Raw genomic sequence first — 24,307 nt, forward strand, 5'->3', positions numbered from 1 at the left:
CCTTGTCATAATTTATTAAATATGAATGTGTTGCTGTTCTTGTGCGAAAAGATAATCAAGTGAAGATTTCTTTTTTTCAGTTCTGTTCTTCTACCACTGATACAGCCATCTTGTTTTGTCGGATTGGTAAAGCGTTTCATGCATATCCACCATTCTAATACACGACTATTTTCTTAACAAAAAAGGTAAAATCACAAACAGTTGCATCATTTCTGCAAAAAGTCTCAAAGAGTGGAAGGAATGAAATTCCCAAGCAAATAACAAAGAAAATATCTGAAACCACCAGAGGACCTTAGCAACCCAAATGAACTGTGAAGTAGTTTAACATTCACAAATTTTCTGTTATGGATTTTAGAATATGACTAACCAGAAATAAGGAATCTTCCACCACTTTGATGCTGCTGATCTTTGGAAGATTTTACAAGGACTGTGTGTACCCATGAAACTGAGAAAATTAGGAGAGCATATTACGACTATAAAAGCAGTGATTAAGACAATTTGTAAAGTACAAGCATCTGCTCTGTAGCCTGTTGTGCTAGTGAGTTAGACAATGTGCTTCGGCCTAGAGGTGTTGCTTAATACTCTTGATTGATTGTTTAAATAATTGATTGATTCTTAAATTGCATTCTAGCTTTAATGATTCTGAAACATATAGAATTGACTTGACCAGACTTTAACAGGCGTTTGCAGGAACAGTACCAGGGGTCCCAACAAAGTCTGTTTTGATTTTTTCCCTCCTTCTTATATGATTTAAAATATTACTAACATGGTATTTCATACAATTGTATACATTAGTAAAAGTTGCAATGATGTATCACAGTGAGGCGGATTATTTTTGTTGCATTTCTCGGTATATAGCTATAATTTGAGTAGAGATGCACAATATATTGGCACTAACATTGGTATCGGCTGATATTAGTCATTTTTAACATATTGATATTGGTGACTCAGTTTTATGTTGACTCGGAGGCCCCGGGGAAGACCCAGGACACGCTGGATGGACTATGTCTCTCGGCTGGCCTGGGAATGCCTTGGGATTCCCTCAGAAGAGCTGGAAGAAGTGGCCGGGGAGAGGGAAGTCTGGGCCTCCCTTCTGAAGCTGCTACCCCCGCGACCCGACCCCGGATAAGTGGAAGAAGATGGATGGAGGGATGGAGTTTTATTTATTTCCCAATAAACAAAACTGGGCCAATATGAACAATCAATATTTGTTTTGTATCTGTTTCTACCTGTTTTTCTCCCAAAGGTGTCAAAACGATAGTAAAATATATATAATATTGGTAAATATCGGTTATCAGACATAACAGCGAAATTAATAACGCATATCAATACCTGCCCAATTTTTTGATACTGTTGCATTCCTAAATTTGAATATTCATTTTTAAACATTCAGTTGTTTTAAACCAGTGCCACAGGCTCAAACTTACCCTAACTGTCCATTACTGATTGTCTTATTGTTGCAGGGTTGAGGGAGGACAGAGTCTTCATCTGAGCAAACAGTGATGTCACTAACACAAACCTAAGGTTTTACTCCATATGTTCAAAGCTTTGACTTTGAAGCCTGTGGTTTGCCATATTTTCCCTGGCTTTTTAAATAAATATTCAAATTTATTTGCCCAAAAGTCATAAAAAGAAACATTTAGCAATCCACATCAAATAGTTGTGATCTGGATTTAATCAAACTTTTCTTCATTTTGCATAACTAAATGTAATCGGATTTAGAAAGTCGAATCCTGGGCTCTTTGGCTCCACAAAGTTCCAGTTCTTTCAAAAATCTGGAGGGGATTTCTGACAGCTCATTTAAGTTGGAGACACAGATCAGTGCAATTTTTAAACCAGTTTTTGCCAAAGTGAAACCTAATCTGCTCGTAAAGGACATGGACGAAGTAGCCCAATAATTTATCCAATTTACACTAGACTTTTGCAATACGCTGTTTGTTCATCTAGAAGAGTTTTCTTTGTCCTTTTGACATTGTTTGGAATGCAATTGCTCCTTTTAAAAGGGCATAAACTCTGATGCTTTATCTTGTTTACTGGCTCCCTGTCTGTTTTTTTAAGGTTTTATTGGCTCTAGGAGCCTTTATTTGAGTGTGATTAGACTGGAAAGTGGGTAATGAGAGGGGGAGACATGCAGCAAAGGTCATCTGGGCAGGACTCGAACCTAAACAGCCACTTTGAGGACTGAGGCCTCCATATTTGTGTTATGCTTTACCCTCGCCACCACAGCACATCGAACTCGTTGTTTTTTTAGTTTGATTTCTTGCTGTTATTTGAAGCACTGAGAAATAAAACATGCAATTGACCAAACTTTCACAGCAGCTTCTCTGATTCGGTGGTCTTGCTTTTCTAATTCACATTGCTTAGACTGGAGAAAGGTTTTAATCCCTGCTGCAGAGTTACAGTATATCCTCTCAGCAGCTTTTCATCAAACAGATTAATGCCTTATGAGATCATATATGTTACATTTTGCTAAAATTTTTTGTCAAATAGTCAATCAACTAGAAACTGCAATCAGATTAGTCTTGCTCTAATAAAATACATATATATTATCAAACCAAACATCTCAGTTTTCCAGGTTTTTCTCTTTTAATCTTCCTATTTTTTACTTCCTAGGTTTTAAAGTAGTCATTTTGTTTCAAACGTAATTTATATATGTTAACTATAAACTGGTTGTGCTTCGTTGGAAGGATAACTCACATTTGCAATAAGTGGGCTACATACTAATTTGGTTTCATCCATCGCTGTGTTTTTTTAAGAGAAATTTGCAGCTGAGCACACCAGTCTGATGCCCATCACTCATTTTTTCATGTGAGTTTACGACTCTGCATTTATGAACTGAGTAAAAGACCAATAATCTGAATTATGTAATAATAACATGCTAAAGTTTTTAGATTAATCGCATGCGTTAACGTGAAAGTCTTGTTTTTCCTCATGATTTCATACTTCTTGACCAGACTTCACTTTAGATCAACCAAACTTTTGTTGCTTTTAATTTCACCAGCCACTATATTAGAGCCACCTGTCCAATGATAGCATTATAGTAGAAAACACAGAAGACGCCACAAATACTAATCACATGGCACAGACTCAATCCATTTGGGCAGACAGGCTGAATGTGATTAGAAGTTTAAGTAGACGTCCAGAATATGAAAAAGGGGATTTTCCTTAATTTGAACAGGGCATGTTAATGTCATATGAGCTGATCTACTGCAGGTTTTCCACACATAACCATCTCTCATGTTCACACAAAATGGTCAGATGACAAAAAGGCAGCACCAGGTCCAAAAAGCACTTATTACAACCAGCTGTAAGCAGAACGCCTTCCCTAAATGCACAAAATGTTTAACTTTTTGCAGCAGAAGACCACACTTTCATAATAAAAATAAAAAAGAGTTTTTCGTCACACAGTTTCACAACAATTAATAACAGATTGAAAAAAACATGATGTGTCTGGAAAAGCTTTTCTAGTCCAATGAATCTGGATTTTAGCTGTAACATTCAGATGGTAGAGTCAGATTTTGGCATAAATGAGATGGAAAGCATGAATCTGCCCCACCTCGTATCAATGCATTGCACAATATGGATAATTTTCTTCGTTGTTGCAACTCACTTTGTGTCAGTCAGTTGCAAAAATGTTAGCAGCATGCAGTGTGACAGTAGTGACCACACAAATTGATGGTACAGTGACTAAAAGGGAAAACGCGTTAATTTAAACCATATTTATTGTGTCCTGTGTTAAGCTTAAGTTGTTAGACTTTAAAACATTTTGTGCCCCGTCAGAGGAAGTTAGACTGACACATGGAAGCAGTTCACAGACGCTGGGTATTTTGGCCTCCTTTCTTAATCTACCACTTGAGTCAAACATAAAAGAAATATTTGCACTGCGGTTTCATAAGTCATTCAGTTAAAGTGTTAATCTGATCACCATCAAAGAAATTGGCGGTGAAGCAGAGTATTTTTATTTTTTTAATTTTTTCTTTAGGGGGATGGAGGAGATTAAAAGATCTTAGACATATTGGCTGGACACATTTTACTGATTAAATCATTTTAATCAGAGATTTTACATGAATCATTAATTGTGAACATGTCTAACAGTTCAACTTAAGGCCTAAATGATGTATTCATACAAAGACATTCAGGGGAAATGCTGACTTGACTTTAAGGTAAAGCTTCAACTTAAAATGTTTGTTTGAGAAATCATTATTAAACCTTGATCAAATTTTAAACAATGTGATGCAACCATATGGATAATGGTTGTATTATAAAGCAAGATTATATGTGATTGAACTAGCATGACAAATATACACTGCTCAAAAAAATAAAGGGAACACTTAAACAACACAATATAACTCCAAGTAAATCAAACTTCTGTGAAATCAAACTGTCCACTTAGGAAGCAACACTGATTGACAATCAATTTCACCTGCTGTTGTGCAAATGAAACTTTGTACAGAACAAAGTATTCAATGAGAATATTTCTTTCATTCAGATCTAGGATGTGTTATTTTAGTGTTCCCTTTATTTTTTTGAGCAGTATACATAAAAACAAAATTATCCATCTGCAAAAACAACAGAAAATCTTTATAACAGCTAAAGACGTAAGAGGAAAAAAATGCATAAACCCAGAAATGATCATCCGGAGTCAAAAACAACTTTCTTTTGAATCAAAAGACAAAACAAATACTTAATTTCAATTTATGTATTCACCAGAGTTGAATGCCATGCTTGCGGTCTTTTCACAACATCACTAGTGTCTCAAACACTTAAATGCTGGATGTTAATACTTGGTATAAAGTCCTTAATCCAACGGCACTCAGTATTCTCTTATAACATTTCAGAAGGCTGGAACATACAGAAAAAATCTTTGAACAATCCTCATTGCACAGTTTCTTCCATCCAGAGTCCTGACTCTCTTATTCTTTCTTCTTTTTAGTTAACACACACACACACACACACACACACACACACACACACACACACACACACACACACACACACACACACACACACACACACACACACACACACACACACACACACACACACACACACACAGTCACGTATAGTTTTTAGGTCTTGGGACTGACAAAGACTGGAGAAAGATTGCTTTTGTCTTGTTGACCATTTCTATCTTCACTAATCAACACAGTGGGATACCAACTCATCCTTAACTGTGAAAGAAAAGAAAAAAATTTGTTGAAGTTGCAACTCACAGTTAAGTTGCTTTTGATTTTGTGTCCCTCATGCAACCCCCATTGTAATGCCACCCTGGGTAACTGCCTGTATGACCCACAAAAAACACAATGATGATCCAGAAACAGGCCCACAGCATCACACATCCTGCACCAAAGTGGGCATGAACTACTTTTCCACATGTCCACACTTTGTTTCACAGTAAATTCACCTGGAGTCTTGTAAACAAAGTATTTATGCAGTTGTAGTGCACATATATGACATGCACTTAAACTTGCAGCATTAAAAATGAAACCACAATACAAAAAAAATACTCCAACTTTATGGGAAACACCATAGATAAAAACACATGAAAGAAAGAATAAGAAGCAAGAAAAAGAGCACAGTTTTGTATTTATCAAACTTTTCAAGTATTCACAATGTGGCTAAACTTGCAGATTAAGTGAGGTAAATCTACAAATGAGATTATTTCTTCCTTTTGATCTATTGTCTGAAAGCATTTCTTGTGTGTTCTGTCTTTATATCACTGCATATTTACATTTCATTATCCTCTGCAGTAATACCTGCTGCACCATGACTCCACAGCGATTGTATACGATAGACTTTATGACCATATTATATTCATCAGACAACTATAATGTGCATTGAGCATCAAATGGCTACATTTCTCTGTGTGTCCCAGATGTTTATCACATATGAAGACTGTTTCTCTCTGTGTCTTTAGTCAGGCTCTGCAGCAGAGATCTCTGAAAGGTCACATCGCTGGACTCAGGGATCAGAAACTCCAGCAGCAGGTCACAGATGCTGTAGATCAAATGCCTGCAGACAAGAACACAAACACAATCACTGATAAATGTGAAGAGCCTCTAGGAAACGTAAATACATGAATCATACCTTCATTTATACATTTTGGTCAATTCCTCTGTGTTGATTATTAGATTAGCAGAATCATGGTGCTTTCCGAAATGACTTACTTGTTTATCTGATAGTCCTGTAAAGACTCCAGCATGGTCTCCAAGCTCAGTCTGTACTTCTCGCTTCCCAACATATCAGCTATTAACTCTATCAAGGCATAAAAAGAAAAAAACTCAGTTCACATTGAGACACCATTCAAATCACAACAGCTAAATTTAAACCCTGCAGCTGCTACAGACCAGGAAGCAGCTGCATTAGGCAGTTCAGACATTGCTCCTTAGTTTCCTTTTTTTCAGCAACACTTCGTTCAGGCCGAGGTTGAGCAGGCAGCGTCCCACCTGGCCACACAGCTTCTTGCAAGACCTGGAGGTAAATCACCCAGCAGGGGGCGCTGGTTAGGTGGGCAGCGCCTATGTCCAGCCATCTGGAATGGAAATGGGATAGTTTAGATCTTCTTTATATTAAGTGTGGGAATTTTGGTCAATTTATCAGTCAAACTCTGATATAAACAAGCAAAAATCTGTAATCCTGATGAATTGTTGCCAAAATAAAAAGAAAGCCACACCCCAATATAAAGATTAAGACTGGAGAATCCTGGTACGTCTATGTTTTGCCTGTTTAAAGTCTCTGATAAACATTTCGGACACAACTAAAACAGTTTCAAAAACAACTTTTGCAGCTTCCCACATCTAGCTTTGCAGATAAGAAAAACAACAACAAAAAAATGCTTGAAAATGCATCTGTTGCCATTTATTTGTGTGTGTGTGTGTGTGTGTGTGTGTGTGTGTGTGTGTAGTGCTGTTTGCATTTACTATGCAAAATCAGATGAAGAAAAGAAAAAAAGAAAAAAAAAGAAACTACCTTTCAATGAAGGTGCCAAAGAGAAGTCTGATGGCCTTCTGGATGTTCTCTGTGCAGAGCCAGCTCCAATGATCCTTCATCAGCAGGCACAAAATGTTCAAAGCAACATCTGCCACAGCTGTGTCTGCGGTGGACACGAACACGCTGGATAAATCATGTCAACACAGCGACTTAAAACGTTTGATATTAATGGTTCGGATGCTACAACGCAACTAGGTCAGGTTTGGCCACACGATGGAGTTCTAGCGCAACCTAGTGGAGAAACTAAGTCACTGCAGGTTACTGCTGCGCTACAGTACAGATAAAACTACAGAGTCGTGCAAAAGTATTCATTGTCGTTTTTCACATTTTTTGTCAAATTACAAACACTTTGACTTATTTTATTGGAATGTTATATGATAGTGAAACGTCATTTTATACTGGAAGAAAATAATTGTAACTATTTCTTGAATAAAGATTTGTAAAGTGTGGCATGCTTTTAAATAGAGTTCGCATGATGTCATTACTCCTGAATAACTCCTGTCTTCAGAAGTAACCTAATTAATTCAATTAAATTCAGTTTATTTGTATTGCGCCAATTCACAACAAATATCATCCCGAGGCACTTTGCAAAAATAATTTAAAAAACGATGAGCAGAGTTCATGTTCTTAAGAGTTTTATGCTCTTTTTTTTGCAAAATAGCCCGAGCTCAGTATGATTAAATGGAGAACACTTTTCAACAAAAAGTTTCAGCAGAAGGAATTGGATTCAGGCCTGGACTTTGACTGGGTCGTCCTACAACATGAATATAAACTAATTCCCTGTGGATCTTTAGTGGAAGTGTACCTCCCAGCAGCACAGTAAAGTATTTTCCCACAGCTCTATTCAGCTTCATGAATCTTCTACTCTGATCGGCTTCAATTGCTTTCCTGTAGCATGACGTGTTCACAGTGATCAAGTAAAGTTAGTTTTCCACCACTTTCTGGCTTAAAAATGTCAAAAGGTGTACTCATTTCACCAGAGAACATTCTTCTACATGTTTGCTGTGTTTTCCAGCAAACTTTAGACGTACTTTTCATGGTGTACTTCAACAAAGGCTTATTAGAGGAGCACACATCTGAATATTTTTGCAGGGCACTGTATCATTATCCCAACCTGTCCCATGAGTTTTCCCTGATATCTTCTTGTCTTTAGCTTTCAGCTCGTAGCTCGGCTTGACTGTTTCTGTCATGTTTGGTCCACCAATAAGTCTTTCCTGCTCTCTGACGAAGTTCTCCAAGCCACACAGTGACATGCCATTGAGCACCTGAACAGTCACAACAAATGGATTGATTGGAAGGAATATGTGTGTTTTCTGCTTGGAGCACGCATTTCACAAATGTGTTCAGTGTGTTATCTCACAGAGCTGCCTTCACTGAAGCAGTATGTCACTTTAGGATGGAGATCTGGAATATTGAGCGACTGAGAAACTTTACTTGGGAAAAGCCTCCTGAGGCATGACATAAAGAAGCAAACAGAATAATGTTTTATTTATGCTTTTTAACACTCCTAGTGTTAACACTAGGAGTGTTAACACTAGGAGTTAACACTCCTAGTGTTAAAGCATTACTGCACAGAGCGCTAAACAAACAGGGCTGTCACCTGTACTTTCTGTAGTCCATTGTTCTTCCGTCAGTATCACCCTCAATGTCCTCGGTTGGACTGAAAAGCTCAGGATGAGGGAATGCTGTCCTCAGAGTATCTAAAGCATTTTCCATCATCTTCGGTTGCAAGTTTTAGAAGTTAAACGGTACAAGAGATAATCAAGGTGAAACATGAAACTATAAATCTGATTCCTTCAGTCTGATTTTAGCTACCTTATCAATTCTTGACTTTGTTAAGGGCTTTCTTCCAAAATACGTGCAAACATCTGAGTTGATAGCCAGGAACTCCTGCATGTCTTCACTGTTAGCTGTCTCAGGAGTACTGTTTAATTGCTACAAAAACAAGAGCACATAAAATATATCGCCATACATTTAAGTCCTACATCTTCAGCATACCTTCAGGAAGGTATCCAGCTGGCTTTTACGAGCTTCAACCTTCTCGCCGTCCTGGCTGCCAAAAGGAAGGTCAGGAAATATTTTCTTTGGGCCTTTGACATCTGAAAAGCATTCCATTTACAGATAAGGATGCACTTTCATTGGAATAATAAGATTTACTTGACATGAACGTAGTTCATCATTCACTTCGGATTAGTTTCTTGAGCTCTGGCTTCTCCTCCAAGCGTGCTTGCAGGTTGAGGAACTCGCTGTATCTGCGGTTAACGGTGTGACAGACTGCCGGTGGTGCAGCACCTGTGCAGTCGCCATCAGCCACCGTCTCAAACTGTAAAAAACAAAACATGGGTTTTAGTTTTGATTTGGTCATATAAAGGTAAACTGCATCGTTAACAAATAGACACACACACATCTATACACAAAAGCATTTTGTTAAAAAAACAAAGCAGCTTAGCTTTCATTAGAGTAAGAATTTGTTAAACTTTTGATCATGTCAGACAACGATCAAGATAATTTTGTGTTATGCGTTACACTAGTCTTTTTTGAAATCTTGTACTGATAATGGGAGAGTAAGATTAAGCATGTGGTCTTCTTAAAGATTAAAATGATAGGATAAAAAAGATCCAGATCCTTTCAAAGAGCCAAAATACTCCTCTTTTCCTTGGTCACAAACAAATACAATGTGAAGTGGTTTTTAACTCGTAACTACAACAGTGGCACCATTCACAGATCAGAGTTCAATCTCTGAGACGGACTGATCCCACCTCAAGGCTCTCCAGTCATCATCATGTAGTAATAGTTCAGAAAATACTGTATAATATAAATTTGTCAAACAGTAAGTAAAAGCACCTTGAGAGTGTAGAGTGTGTAGGGATGTGTGCCAGCGCTCCTCTGCTCCTTCACATTGACTGTGCCAGAAATGTGAACGTTCTGGACTCTGAATGGCGTCGTAGTCGGGCCCCTGGACAGATCAAAGCTGTACGAGGTCAGGCAAAGCTTTTTGGGGGGACAAACTGGGGATTTGTCCTGAGCAATGCCAGCTGGCCACTGGGAGTCTTTGGGCTCAACCACCTTCGATCCAAAATTTCTCAGAGGTTGAAAACAACCGCAGGCTTCTTCATCATTTACAGGGAGAAGGTTACAGAGGTTGGTGGTGGGAGCGCAGTCGCAAGCACTTGCTGTCAGGTCATCATCTGAGTCCGAATGGAGAAGTGGGTCTGCAGAAACGGTTTTGGTCTCTGATGACTGTTTATACTGGCCTGATGTGAGTGAGCAGCAGTTCACCTTGGACGGTGTGTTTAAGCCTGGTTGGTAGCTGGATGTGCGGCTGGTAGACGTGAGGCTGACCAGCCTGCTTTGAGACAAGTCTGTCCCAGAGTTCGCACTCTGGCTCTGAGGCTCATCTAAATCAACAGAGGTGTTTTTGGAGCTGAAATCGGTCTGATCGGAGATAGACAGCGACTTGCAAGTAGTCCACGACTCCTCACGTCCATGACCTTTATACAGTGCGCCGACAGAGGGGTCATCCACGCTAATATCCTGTGATTCTCTGGTTTTGGTGAATATGTCCACAATGGTCTGATTGAGCCAGTCGGGATCGGAAACCCGGCTTATCAATGGCAACAGCACATTGCAGGTGATGAGCTCTGTCACCATGTAACCCCCGGTCCTAGTTTCCATCTGAGGGTATGGGACGAGAACATGCAACACAAGTTTAACCAACGCTCGGGTGTAGTTGAGCTCAGCAGTGGAGCTGCTCACAGCTGGATGAGGAGACTCGACTTTACTGTAGAGCTGCCACTGGCCACTGCTCTCCTTTTGCGCCGACTGGATCTGCCTCACAGTCATGTAGCTCTGCAGGTGACAGCCATACAGCTCTAAGAGCCGCTGAACCAGAGCTTTCCTGTCCACTCGCCGCGCACGCTCCTTCAGCTCCATCACCGACTCCAGCATTGAGTGACGCACAGCTCGTTCAAACTCTCCTTCCACCTCAGGAAGCAGGGTGCGGTACCACGAAGACACAAAGTCACGTACTGCCTTGTGGACCGCACAGTGGATCTCATGGTCCAGCCTCCACTCGTGCTCAGGGGAACATAGAGGAGGGTTAACTTTCCCCAGGGGTAAAAAATGTTCCAGATGTAGGAAACTGTTAGCATCCAGGGCAGCTCGGGAGCCGAGCCAACCACCAAGAACCACCAGAAGGCTGGTGAAGATGCAGAGCAGCCACACATTCACCAGCAGATGGAACAGGATGAGCCATGCCAGTATGGCGCCGAAACCCAAGAGCCTCCGCTGGCCGAATAACTCCAACAAAGTCCAGTGAGTGGAGCTCTTTGAAGAGGGCATCACAAAAATATGGAAGATGACGTCCTGTGCAAAACAAAAATACGGTAATTTAAAAAAACAAAACATTAAAGGGAAAACTGCAAAGCGGAGGTTTGTACATAAGTCACTACAGTGAGAAAGATTTTTTTTTTAAAATTTATTTAAAATACATGATTACACATCATTTTAATTTAGCAGTCAGTTGATGTTACATGTTTTCAGTATCACCCAGGTTGATTGATGCCAAATTAGAGGAGTGTGTGCCTGTAGAAAAGAGAGCTTCTAAAGCCAGAGCCATGCATTGAGGAATGTAAAGATGCTGTGTGGAAAGGAATAAAAGAGCCTTTATTTAAGGATCAACGGGAATTCTACGACATTGACATAAGATTCCTCCGGATTAGAGCACAGATCTGTAATTTCTGATGTGAGCTTGGTTAAAATTAAATACTTCTTTGTTCATTGAAGTCTGTGTCAACAGTCTTTTCTCATGTCAACAGGACACCATGAGGACAATAAAGATAGTCCAAACTAAAATAAATTGCATTCATACATTTTGTACTGCAGAATATTTTATCTACTTTAAAAAGAAAACTGTAACTTTGATGTACAAAATAGTAAAGAATAAGTGAAACTGTAAATTCAAGTTTAATTCAAGGTGAAATAATTAAGAAAGTAAATCCAGTATTATAGTTTTAAGCCAAATTTTAAGTTAAACTCTTTATCATGTAAGATTTTTAATCTGTTCCAGTTAGTTATTTATTGCATGCATGGATAATCTGTCAATAATTACTTCCAGGTTAACATTGCTGAAGAACTTATTGTCTGTATTTGCATCCATCTTATAAACATTTCTCAGAGTTTACTTTTTGTATAAATCTACAGCTTAGTATTTATGAAATGTTTGCTGCGCCAAAGTTTAAAGTCACTCAGTCAATAGAAATATTAGAATCACTTGTAGGTCAGTATACCAGTCGGCTAAACTAGATTGAGAGAGTTAAAACAATTCCCTGCTAAACTGTAGAACATTATTTTAAAACTAATCGCCATGTAGAACATGAAATACAATGTTATGACTCCAAAATAAAGGACTACAGTACCTGATATGTGGCTGGTCTATATTAGCTGGAAAACCGTCCTGCTTCTCCTCCTGAAGCTTTCTGGACTTGTTTTAATCCTACAGCAAAGATTATCTGGATTGAAAGCTGCTGCCCATATGGACAGCTGACTGTCTGAGAAGCTGCTGATACTTCACTTAGCTGTTTATGCACATAATAAAACAACCAATTCATCTGTGGACGGGAAAAAAAAATGCATTTTCATATCAAGCAAATATCTGGGTTTGAAATACTGTAAATATCTGGTCATTCAGATCATTAGTAAGTTACTAAATTCTGCAAAAATAAAAATAAAAAATACAGATGTAAAAGCTTGATCAGGCATACAGAAATAAAATTATTATTTTTGTTTGTTTCCATGTTTTGTCTTCTGCAGGGTTTGAAATACTTATTCATCCCTTTGCCCCCAGAAGCCTATATATGTGAGAACATGATGCTGAACATTTTAAAATGATATTTTGTTTTTTGGATTTATTCTGCACTCTGAGATGAGTTGTAGCCTCCATCTGTTCACCAATTTAAAAGGTTCTGGCTTGAAAACACAGTCAACCAAGCGTATCCTAAAAAGACAACAAACACAAGACCAACTGTGCCTCTGAACCTAGAAAATACAGAAACCTATTCCCTACCACTTATATAAAATGGTGTAACTTGGTATGTATGTGAGAAAAATGCCAAATAAAACTACTAAATGCACATGTCTCCCTTACTGCAGCAGCCTGACTGCACAGCAGAGGGTTAATTCCCTGGAGTAAGGTATTATATAATCCGCACGCCGTGGCTTCGCTGTGCTGCACACTCGGCTGACATTGCACAACAGCCCACAGAGCTGAGCTGACATCAGGAGGGGGCGGAGCAATTGTACAGCATATAAGAAACCCTTCCCACAGTTATAAACGTTTTATAATCGGACAGATCTCAGATAAAGCAGAGAGGATCTGCAACCGTCCATCATTCATGATGGCTCCTGTTGAGGTGGAGAATCCAGGTGAGCTTCCTGCATGTTATATTCTAAGTAAGAATGAAAGCAGCTGTTCACCTGCTCACCATGATATCAAGATGGCTACTTGCACACTGGTCTTATAGTAGAGCTTTACTATGTCTAATTTATACACGTTTTTTTTCTATATATGCTAAAAAATCTGTTTGGGTTTTCTTTTGTGGACTATGTAGGACATAATGTTCGTTTTGCAGCTAAACTCTGGAAGCATCAGGTTTCACGTTTATACACTGCGTCTTGTTTGAATACAACACTCTCTCATTAGCATTTCTCCTAAATTAAATAAAGACTTAGTTACAGGCATCATGCCTTTTATTTGAGCTGCTTCCACACCGGTATTGGTTTTATAAGGCTGACATTTAGTGTGTTTGAAAAGCTACATTAAATAAACCATTTTAACTATTTTAGGGGAAACTGCACAACTAGAAAAGCAAAATTATAGTGTAGTAGCACAGAAGACAAAAAACAAAAATATGTACTAAATCTACTATGCTACAACTATTACAAAGCAATAGTGCCTCTTTCTGCAAAGTATAATCCTGTTAATGAATGTTATTGAAATTCAGTTTCCAGAAGTGATCAGAAACTTGAGATTTCTGTTGAACTCCTAGAAATTCTTCAGCATGACTGCATGCCAAAAATAAAACTTATACACCTGTTTGAAGAGTGACATCTGCAGCAGTTTCAAATAGATCCCTGTGCTTTGAAAGTTTGATTCTAGGAACCTCTGTCTGATTGGACATATTGTGCATATTGTGACCTTTTTTATCCCTACAACATGCAGTGTTCAGCTGCAGCAGAATGAATTAGAGAATATATAAAAAGCACAAATTCAGTTTTGATCGGAAGGAACAAAGTATTTGATAGGAGATACTGAGACTGCATAAAATGAGATTCAGCTTCAGCTTACATCTTCGACTCCTCTCTATTTCACACATGCAGAGGTCCGGGTGCACATGTGGGACATGTGAATGTAGACCTGACCGACTGCTGACACTCACCTGAGTTGGCAAAAACCAACCTGATAGAGGGACAGCTAATGCAGCACATTGCTCTAAACAATGAAGCTGTTTTGGCCCAGCTGATTCTGTAAAGTGCTTCTCTTATCTGTTAACACATGTCAACATGGTCCTGAGTTAAGTTGATTTTATCTGAGTGAATTACCAAATGAGGACTGCTGGTGTGCACTAAGGTTGTTTTTTAAGCAAACATCCTCAGAATAGTATTAGTAAGAAAATGACGTACCTTCCTGGTTGAGGAGAGTGTTGTTTCCACAGAAACAGATGGTATCCGTCTCAATGTTGTGTGGAGAGTCAGTTTATGGTCTAATTGCTGTGTGTTGCAGGCAACCAGCTGTTGAAAAAGAGAAAAGATCAAGTTTAGATGGCTGAAATCATGTTCATGCTGTAGCTAGGCAACATTAGAGTCTGGACTGTAAATACAGAAACACATCAGAAAGGAGAGCTTGGTAAAGAGAATGTTTCAGCGTCTTTATGGCTAAATGTTCAGTACTTTCCTCCACAGGATGACACACTTTGGTTAAAAATGTCATTCACTGATAAACCAAATTAAAAATTATTCTGTACTGAATACACCAGGAAGAAAACACTGCTGGACTAAGCTCCCAATAAATGCTATGGATTTCCTAAATCAAAGATGTTAATCTTCCTCCAACACAGACTGTCACTCCTTTCTCAAATTTAAAGCTCAGATTTAACATTGCTGCTTTAAAGCACAATTGCAATTCAGTGTTTGTATTTAATTAATTAGCTGTCAAGCAGTTATTTTTTAGACATTGGTTGTAAGCTTGTGTTTCTAATAAGTCATAGTTTTATTATTTTATTATGTTTGGTTTTTTTATTTTTAGCACAGTGCCACACTTTTGGAAAGATGTTCAGCTTAGATTAATTCTGTTTTGAGCAATGTTGAGTTTTCATTTTGGCAATCTCTTCTTTGAAATAAGAAGAGATTGCTTATTCTCTTCAATCCTCAGGAGAGTGGGAGTTGACTTGTCAGCTACATTTTTACTGTTTCTATGAAAAACAAAACAGCTGCCTACAGGAACAGAGGGAACAGGAACAGCGTGATCTTTATTGGGTTCATGTGTCAGAGTTTGTTTAACATTCAAAGTCAGATGAGAATCAATCATTTATTTCTCATTATTAAATGCATGTCTGGCTGAACATTTCAATGTGAATGTGTATAGAGATTGATTGTGCAAGACGGCCACCGGTGATCCAGTAAATAAAACTATTGATTTTTTTAACAACTTTTGTAACTTTCTTTATAGAGAGAATAAGTTTGTCACGTGTCCATTATAACATTCACTTTATTGAAGAAACTCATGTAAACAGTTTCTATTGCTGACATAAAAATATGCACCACAACTGAAATCTAAATTTAGAGTTCAGTAAAATTCTACAAATCAAACTATTTTTGCAATGTCACGGTTATATAATTGTCTTTTGCTTTACACATATTTTATGGTCTTACCAAAGCTAAATATTACTTAAGAACTTTTTTTCATAAAGAAGTTATGCTTTTTTGTGAAAACAGTTATACTGTGCAGAAACATGCAAAGCACATGGATGTTTTCTATGATTGAAGACCAACAAACATGATGAGTTTTAAGTGTTACTAAATGACAGCAAAAGTCTAAAACTGCTCTAAAAGAAATTTTCTTTCCAGTAATTATTATTAATCTAAACAACAGTCAATTGTTTAGGGAATTCCTCTGCCTTCAGTTTGAGATCTGCTGTTTCCCCCCCCAAAAACCTAACTAGTTATTCAGTTTTCAATTTATCCCGGACGACAAATGGGGGCTCGTCCGGGATAAATTGACTTCTTAGGTCAATGTAGGTGGACTATTTAATCTAACAAGCATAACACATTTTTGGACTGTGAAAGGAAAACATGGTACTTGGTGAGAGACTATTTGTGTATGAAGAAAACACACTAAGACCATGCAGACAGATCTTGAGTCAGGAATCAAATCCCTTATCTTCTTGCTTCAAGGCAAAGACTTCTAATCCACAACAGCTTTATTGTTTAGAGCAATGTGCTGCACACGCTATCCCTCTAATCCCTCTAATAAGCACATGAATGATGCTTGATAGAGAAATAAAAGTGATAATAGTAATAGTTATAGCTGAACTGTTATATTCATAGAGTGTAATTAAGATATTGGTTGTGTTTTCTGCAGATGAGGCCAAATCTACTGCCAAGACCAAAGTAGCTACAGGACTAGAGAGCATTGCTCCTCTTATAAGCACAGTAGAGGAAACCCCTGAACCAATCACCACCACAATTAAAGGCTCTATCCCAGCCTGGATCAGTGGTAATTTCCTCCGCAATGGACCAGGGAAGTTTGAGTTTGGAAATACGCAGTGAGTATGGAAGTCAGTTTGGTTTGCATCATTCTGGTTCTGTTTGGTCTTAATATGTTTTCTTCAAAATGTAATTCTGTGCATTCAGTTCAGCATTTGTTTTTGATAACAGCTACAACCACTGGTTTGATGGGATGGCCATGCTGCACCAGTTTAAGATCCAGAACGGCCAGGTGACATATAAGAGTCGCTTTCTACAGAGCGACGCCTACAAGAAGAACAGCGAGCGGGATCGCATCATGATGTCAGAGTTCGGTACCCTGGCGATGCCTGATCCATGTAAAAACTTCTTCCAGAGATTTCTCTCTCGCTTTGAGATGATTGGTGAGTGCAGTGGGTGGATTATTAGATATTGATTTGACAGAGGATGGAGAAAAATTAACAGAGTGTACATTTCTAGGAATCCTTCTCAGTTTTAGTGTCTCCTTCTTATTTTCAATCTTGTCTTAAGCAAGAATAAAGAGTTTAGATTTGTAAAAAAAAAGAACTATAACATCTATCTAGCTCTGATTAAGTGTGCACAAAATATTATTAAAGTCTTTGCTTGTTCAAACTCTTTTGTACTCCAGCTGTGTTGGAGAGAAGCCTCTTAAGGAATTTTCTGTGAAGCAGTTACATAATAGTAAAACATAGCAGGAAGCAAGGGAGGAGAAAATGTTTTACATAACCAAACTCCACACAGTAAGTTCAAGACGAAAACTCTTTTATGAACATAAAAGAAGCTAAAGTTATGATTTTTTTTCTGTTCCAGGACCTATGGACAATGCAAATGTGAGCTTTGTGAAATACAAGGGTGACTACTATGTCAGCACAGAGTCAAATTTCATGCACAAAGTGAACCCGGAAAACCTGGAAACGTTGGAAAAGGTACTATCATGGTCATGACTAAGGAAGCGATTCCTCCATTTTTAAATGTTGTGCGACATATTTTTCTGTTATGTAATACAGTTTAAGCAGCTATGATCATCAGCTTCTGATTTTTATTCAAAAAGTCTTTGCTGGGTGGCTCCCCTTCCATAAAATAAAGCTATAGATGTGTCTATAATGGAAGATTGACTGAGTCAAACTCCAGACCTAAAACTCATTCAGGTGCAAGACTTAAAAATTGCTGTTCACAAGATACTTTTAAATCTAATCTGACTGAACTTGAGTTATTTTTCAATGAAAAATGGGAAAAAATATCAGTCTTTTATATGTCTCATATTCTATATTTGCAGCCGTAATTGTAGTGAAAGCTGGTTCTGTACAGAAAAGCACATATTCCAGATTTTATTTGGAAGTCACAGCTGTGCACTACTTTGTGCCGTTCTCTGTAATGACACAGTGAAACTAGAACCATTAGTTGTGCTTTACAGGTTGATTGGAGCAAGTTCATTGCTGTGAATGGAGCTACTGCTCATCCCCACTACGACCCAGACGGCACCACCTACAATATGGGCAACTCCTATGGAAGCAAAGGTTAGGCCAATTCATTAGTGAAGCACACCTATTTAACTTTTACTAGGTTTTTCTACTGTTTGATATTTTAATTTTTCATAAGTTTCATTAAAAAAATAATAATTTTTACATATTTTTTTTTTACAATTGTCACTTTCTCCTGACTTCATAATTTGTAAAAAATAAAAATAAAATAAAATAAAAACCTGCCAGACTCTCCACCATTGCTACAGTTAGCATAGCCACAGATAATTTTCTGTAATGGTAAGTTGTTTCTCCGCCATTCGCAGTTGTGGGATTCCATTAGTGCCAAAAATTGGAACTTCATGCCCTCAGGCTTTGAATGGTTGGCGATAGTAGCACTGTGAAAATTAAGTTATTTTCACATATTAATTCCCTCAAATTCCCTAAGGACATAGAGTCAGTTTTAATAAATACGTAAATAAAAATAAACATTTGAAAAACTAAAATAATTTAAAAAAAATATTTACCTAAATATAAATTTCACCACAAAGCCAATTATATCTCTTATGTTTTAGGAGCGCTGTACAACATCATCAAAGTCCCCCCTGAGAAAACAGAAAGAAAAGACACCCTGCAGGGAGCCAAAGTCCTTTGTTCAATTGTTCCAGCAAACAAGTCCCATCCCTCCTACTACCACAGCTTTGGTAAAGTTGTGCTTCTTGGTACCTCTTCTTTGAACTCTTTTCCATTTGCTGCTTTTAGCTCTAAAGCACCTCTCTCCTTGCCATTCTTTCTGGTACCAGCCATGTCCGAGAACTATGTGGTTTTCATCGAGCAGCCAATTAAGATGGACCTCCTGAAGATAGTCACCTGCAAGATCAGAGGAAAGGCTTTGAATCAGGGAATATACTGGGATCCAAAGCTGGAAACTGTTTTCCATCTCATTGACAAGCGTTCAGGAGAGGTCTGATGAAAAGCAAGAATTAAAATTAAAACCAAAAGTCATAACTTCACAAAGTTCATGATTTTGTTTATTCCTCTGTAGGTCATTCCCATGAAGTATCACACCAAAGCCATCTCCATCTTCCATCAGATCAATGCCTTCGAGGAGGACGGCTTCCTGATGCTGGATATGTGCTGCTCAGATGGCGGCCAGGCCATCAGCAACTACCTCATCCAGAACTTACGCAAATCAGGAGAGGCACTAGATGAAGTCAGTAAAACAACATAACCAGACTGTGTTGAGCAACCTGTTTTCTCCTTTCAGATAATCAGTCAACCTCCAGACTTTCTTTGATCAAAGACACCAAAAACATTCTGTTCCTCTGTTATCTTTCCAGCTGTATAACACCAGTGACAGGACTTTCCCACGGCGTTTTGTTCTGCCCCTAAATGTGACCAGTGACACCCCAACAAACCAGAACTTGAACACTCGGCCTTCCAGTAAAGCAACATGCATCAAAATCAGTGTCAACAAGGTGAGAGGGATTTACAGTGCATTCCATAGATATTCAATCCCCTTAAAAATTTCACACTTTACTATGTTACAACCACAACATTTGTTGTATGTCACTGAAACTTTAGAGAAAATCTCAAATAAGCTCTGCAGTATTAAGAAATATTGGATATAAAAATACAGTTTATTGTTTTCTGCAATAGTAATACACATTAAATTGCAGTTAATATGCCTATTTTCAGGTATCAACCAACCAAAGGTTTTAGGCTGCCTTCACACTGCAACCTGAAGTGATCCAATTACAAATTTTTTTGACATAATGCGACCGGTATCTGACTTTTTCATGACAGCCTGAACAACACAGGTCGGATTTTTTTCCAAATATGACCCACACCACTTCAATATCCGATCCGATTCAAATGTGACCTAACGTCCAGGTTGCATTCATCTGACCTGAATGCCACTGATACTCAACAAATGTCCCTATTCTGCATCCTGATACGGGAAGAAAAACGACAACCACGACAGATTATAAAGAGGATTAAGTTGTTAAAGTGCTGGCTGCGGTCGGACAACAACTTCAAAATCTACGCTCCACCGTTAGCATCAATGTTTACTTCCGCAAACACTGAGCACTTCTTATTTATGGCGGTTGGCAGGGAACGCTATCTCTTTGTGACGCTATTGCGCCCTTTGCTGCTCATGCGGGACACTTACAGGTCGTTTGCAGTTCACACTGAAGAACACATACAGGTCGCATTTATTTGGAAGTGTGAGCGACCACAGCAAAAAGGCAGTCGAGTGTTCACCTAACATCAGGGCCAGTAATAAAACTTACAAATAGAAACAAACACATTATACTGTAGTGATGCATAATGTGTCCAACTTTGTTGAATTTGACTGAACGAAGCCTAACCATTCTTTAAACGAGTGTCTGACTTTAGCAACACACAGCTGCTCTTGTCTTCGTCAACAGGTTTTCTGCCAACACGAGGATCTCCATGGAGATGACCTGTATGAGTACGGTGGCCTGGAGTTCCCACAAATCAACTACAGCAAATTTAACACCAGACCATATCGTTACTTTTACGGCTGTGGCTTCAGACACATGGTGGGAGACTCCCTGCTCAAGATGGACTTGAAGGACAAGACACTTAAGGTGTGCTTGTGATGATAAATGTTCATTTTGGAAGATGCACTGTACCATCAACAACTGAATGCTTCGACCAGGGTTCTGCAACATGTTGTTCTTAAAGCCTGCAGGACAAGCTAACAATAGACATGATTGTTAAGTAACTCGGTAGAGTTACTTATCAATGAAGGTAGTGATGTTCAGTGTTACTTAAGACATTTGGTGAGGTATATTTTCTTAATTAGTCAACATTAAGGCAAAAATAAATAAATTGAACAAATCATATATCAGGTTTGTAAAATTATTTGCAAGAAACCACAGAGGACCTGAGCCTAAAAAAATCCAAATAAGGATTTTTTAATTTTATTTAACTAGCAGTAAATGTCAAAGAAAACCTAAAGTGTAATGTGTGGGATATAAATGACTGCAGGTCTGGCAACAGAAGGGTTTCTACCCATCAGAGCCGGTGTTTGTGCCATCGCCTGATGCTACGGACGAGGATGCTGGAGTCATTCTGTCAGTGATTCTCACACCTTCACAGGTAAAACTCCCCACATCAGGCCTGATACTGAATTTAGTGAAACAGTTTGGGTTTTTTTACCCCTCCAGGGGGTCTTTTTGTGGGCTCTAGTGTCCCTTATATGACAGTGGGCTGACAGGAAACGGGGAAGGAGAGGGGGGAAGACATGCGGCAAATGTCGTCGGTCCGGGAGTTGAACCCACGACGGCCGCGTCGAGGACTCAAGGCCTCCAAATATGGGTCGCGCTGACCACTACGCCACCACGGCACGCCCATCAGTTACATGAAGACAAGTGCAATAGGGGATTTAGTTTAAGATTGAACATTTACTCAATTAAAAACCTATGATTTTTTCACACAATATACCTCAATAAATATTCCTCAAAGAAATCACACAAAGTGTTCACTTTAATATTGCTGAATATATTTTATTGCAAGAGAAACAAAGGATTAGTATTAAAATATTGGAACATGAAAAGTTTGTCATTTGCTTGTTTCTGTGGACTTCAAACAAATATGTTATGTTTGTGTCCCAGAAATCTACAGGAAAATACTGATTATGTGTACAAATTTATACAAATTAATCCTAATAAAAATTATGCTACTCTAAACCAATTTATAAAAAAAAAAATATTGCTTTAATCACAGACTAAGTTTTAAGTTAAGCTTCAGTGCTGGAATGCTTATGTTAGTTTTAATATAAATTCATGTTGACTTCAGTAAGAAGATGATTAATTTCTTTCTTTTAAGCTGGCAGCTGTATGCTGCATTTATATTACGTTACTGAAGGGTTAATGTCACCAAAAGATGGACTGCAGTGGTTTTCTGTTTGTTTGAATTGAGTGAACCTTTCCATGCCTGATTTTCTCCATTCTCTCTGCAGGATAAAGGGACATTTCTCCTGGTTTTGGATGCAAAAACGTTTGAGGAGCTGGGAAGAGCTAATGTGCCTGTTAACATGGCTTATGGCTTCCATGGTGCCTTCTCCGCCTCTCCATAAACCACTGCCTTCTACAGTAACAGCATTAAAGTTACTCCATATAATGCAACTGGTACAAATCAAGTAGTACGCAAAAATAAACAGTATTCCGTAGGCCACAAAGTTGCTGTTACAATGTGCACTTACTTTCTTAGCTACACCTTCTAGCACTTGTGTTTGTCTTCAGAGTTGTTTTAATTCTTCATGGCGCACTTTCAGCAAAGTGTCCGAAACAATCCGCAAAGGTTTTTGTCATGATGTGAATCTTGTTGGATGTAGCAGCTCAACTCAAGACTCCTCTGATCTGATCTGTTATTTTGTCATTTTAATGAGCAGGTATGAATTGCAGCCGTAGTTTCTTGTTCTTAGCTGACAGCAGTGGCACCCATTGTGGTTTGCAGCCTTTTCCCTTGAAGGTACGATATGTCATGCATTCAGAGATGCTATTCAGTTTTTTGAAACATTCAGACAAGCCTCGTCTGCAACCAAAATTATGCCATCTTCAAATTCACTTCCGCTATTTTTCCCATTCTGAACTTCAGGAAGTCGTTTTCACCACGTCTAAATGTTTACAAGCACCAAGTTGCTGCCATGTTTTGGCTGATTTGCCTTTTGTCTCGCGCAATTGAAAAAATTTGCCTAAAAAGATGCCTGCGCGTGAACAAATGTTTAAGCGATTCACTTTTTATACTGACTAAATGCTACTAACATATCATTTGCTTTCTTGAAATTTTTGCCTATAAGCCTATTAACTTATTTTCTTTCCTTTTTACACATTAGCTCAAAACTGACAAGTTGTTCCTAAGGACGCAGTAGTATTAAATAAGTTGCCAAAGTCAATTGCCTTTGTACAATTTTTTCTTTACCATTTTTGTACTTAAATATTTGTATTCACGTCTACATTTTCTATCAACGAAGTTATAATTAAACTTTTAATTCGCTAACTTCTAATGTGCTCCTGCTCATCTGTTTTACACATCAAGTTAAGGGTGTGTGTGACCTAAAAACATCTGGATAAGTCCAACATTAAATTGAGAAAATTTATTAAATTAGTGAATGGAAACCAACAGATTCCCACTAAATAAACTCAAACAATAATTGTTTACATAATATCTGTAGCACAATTATTCCCTTTTCAATGATATTTTGTGACTTCCTGTTTCCCTTTTTTATTAATATGAAACATATAACTCAGATATTAATTTATCTCAGATACTCTACAAGAGGAGAAAGACATTTATAAGGCAGCTGGTCTTGTAATCTCAGGAACTGGCTTTAAGAAATTAGTTAATTGCCTCGTCAAATTTCTTGTTTGTGCACACAGTCTAATACTAACTTTGATATTTGTCACAATCTACAGTAGGACTAATAAGTAAGAAGTTTAAAATAACTCCAGCTGTGACAAAACAAATAAGCAGCCATTGATGATTTCAATTTAAACAATCGCTTGCTTTTTCCCACTGAATAAATTTACTCAAATTAAAGGTGGGATTTCTATTTTGAATATTTTTACATTTCAGATTATGCCTCTGAAAGGCAGATGGATTTGTTTAATGTTGTGTACACTCCTCTTCCAAGAGGATGGGAAATTGAAGAAAACTGCATCCCATATTCATGTTATGACGCAAAAAGAGCCAGCCAGGGCATTGGTGAACTAAACTACTGCGCCAGCAGGGGGCGCCCGTCAGCGTGCTGTTTCAAGCAAGATACAAATTTTAAAAAACTCAAAACTTGTAGGTAGAATTATGAAGCATTCTTTCCAATAAACGAACATTTTTAAAAAAAAATAAGGAAAGTTCTTTGAAATTTGTAATTTATTTAGAATTTACAAGAACTGAAAAAATATATTCTAAATATAAAAATGAAGATGTTTATATTTTGTCAAGATTTAAGTGGTCGTAATTTTAATGATATTCTCCATTCATAATTTAATTGCACACATTGTTTAGTATAAATGAATCATTTATCATTAATAAATGCATTAATGACTTCTGTTGCTCGTGTTGAC

At 38.0% G+C, this 24,307-nt stretch overlaps 2 protein-coding genes across 3 annotated transcripts in view; one reads left to right on the forward strand and one right to left on the reverse strand.

The window, feature by feature from the left end:
• Window positions 1-5,567: 5,567 nt before the first annotated feature.
• The window catches only part of LOC102238130 (sorting nexin-19-like), an 83,709-nt gene continuing 64,969 nt past the window's right edge, over window positions 5,568-24,307 (reverse strand). For both annotated transcript variants that reach the window (XM_023342172.1, XM_005802938.2), the window contains 12 exons: window positions 14,671-14,778; window positions 9,835-11,355; window positions 9,175-9,313; window positions 8,989-9,089; window positions 8,806-8,925; window positions 8,591-8,709; window positions 8,351-8,438; window positions 8,105-8,255; window positions 6,970-7,093; window positions 6,348-6,532; window positions 6,168-6,255; window positions 5,568-6,012 (listed from right to left, as the gene is read on the reverse strand). In XM_023342172.1, coding sequence (XP_023197940.1) covers window positions 5,883-6,012; window positions 6,168-6,255; window positions 6,348-6,532; window positions 6,970-7,093; window positions 8,105-8,255; window positions 8,351-8,438; window positions 8,591-8,709; window positions 8,806-8,925; window positions 8,989-9,089; window positions 9,175-9,313; window positions 9,835-11,331 — 2,742 coding nt within the window. In that variant the 5' untranslated portion in view covers window positions 11,332-11,355; window positions 14,671-14,778 and the 3' untranslated portion in view covers window positions 5,568-5,882. The remainder of the gene's footprint in view (window positions 6,013-6,167; window positions 6,256-6,347; window positions 6,533-6,969; window positions 7,094-8,104; window positions 8,256-8,350; window positions 8,439-8,590; window positions 8,710-8,805; window positions 8,926-8,988; window positions 9,090-9,174; window positions 9,314-9,834; window positions 11,356-14,670; window positions 14,779-24,307) is intronic.
• Window positions 13,264-23,243, forward strand: LOC102227947 (beta,beta-carotene 9',10'-oxygenase-like). The gene is made up of 12 exons (XM_005802898.3): window positions 13,264-13,413; window positions 16,628-16,811; window positions 16,924-17,135; window positions 17,563-17,678; window positions 18,167-18,269; window positions 18,788-18,916; window positions 19,016-19,176; window positions 19,258-19,425; window positions 19,553-19,690; window positions 20,645-20,827; window positions 21,231-21,341; window positions 22,204-23,243. Exons 1-12 carry the CDS (start codon window positions 13,383-13,385, stop codon window positions 22,318-22,320), a joined length of 1,653 nt encoding a protein of 550 aa, XP_005802955.1. The 5' UTR covers window positions 13,264-13,382; the 3' UTR covers window positions 22,321-23,243.

The sequence above is a fragment of the Xiphophorus maculatus genome, chromosome 11, assembly GCF_002775205.1.
Source record: "Xiphophorus maculatus strain JP 163 A chromosome 11, X_maculatus-5.0-male, whole genome shotgun sequence".
Taxonomy (NCBI): Eukaryota; Metazoa; Chordata; class Actinopteri; order Cyprinodontiformes; family Poeciliidae; genus Xiphophorus; species Xiphophorus maculatus.

What these genes read in the sequence shown, in the direction of transcription:
- LOC102227947 (XM_005802898.3), top strand. Translation starts at nt 13,383, where the DNA reads ATGATGGCTCCTGTTGAGGTGGAGAATCCAG. An exon ending in TGTTGAGGTGGAGAATCCAG is followed by an intron (nt 13,414 to 16,627) that starts GTGAGCTTCCTG and finishes TGTTTTCTGCAG; the next exon opens with ATGAGGCCAAATCTACTGCC. An exon ending in TGATTCTCACACCTTCACAG is followed by an intron (nt 21,342 to 22,203) that starts GTAAAACTCCCC and finishes TTCTCTCTGCAG; the next exon opens with GATAAAGGGACATTTCTCCT.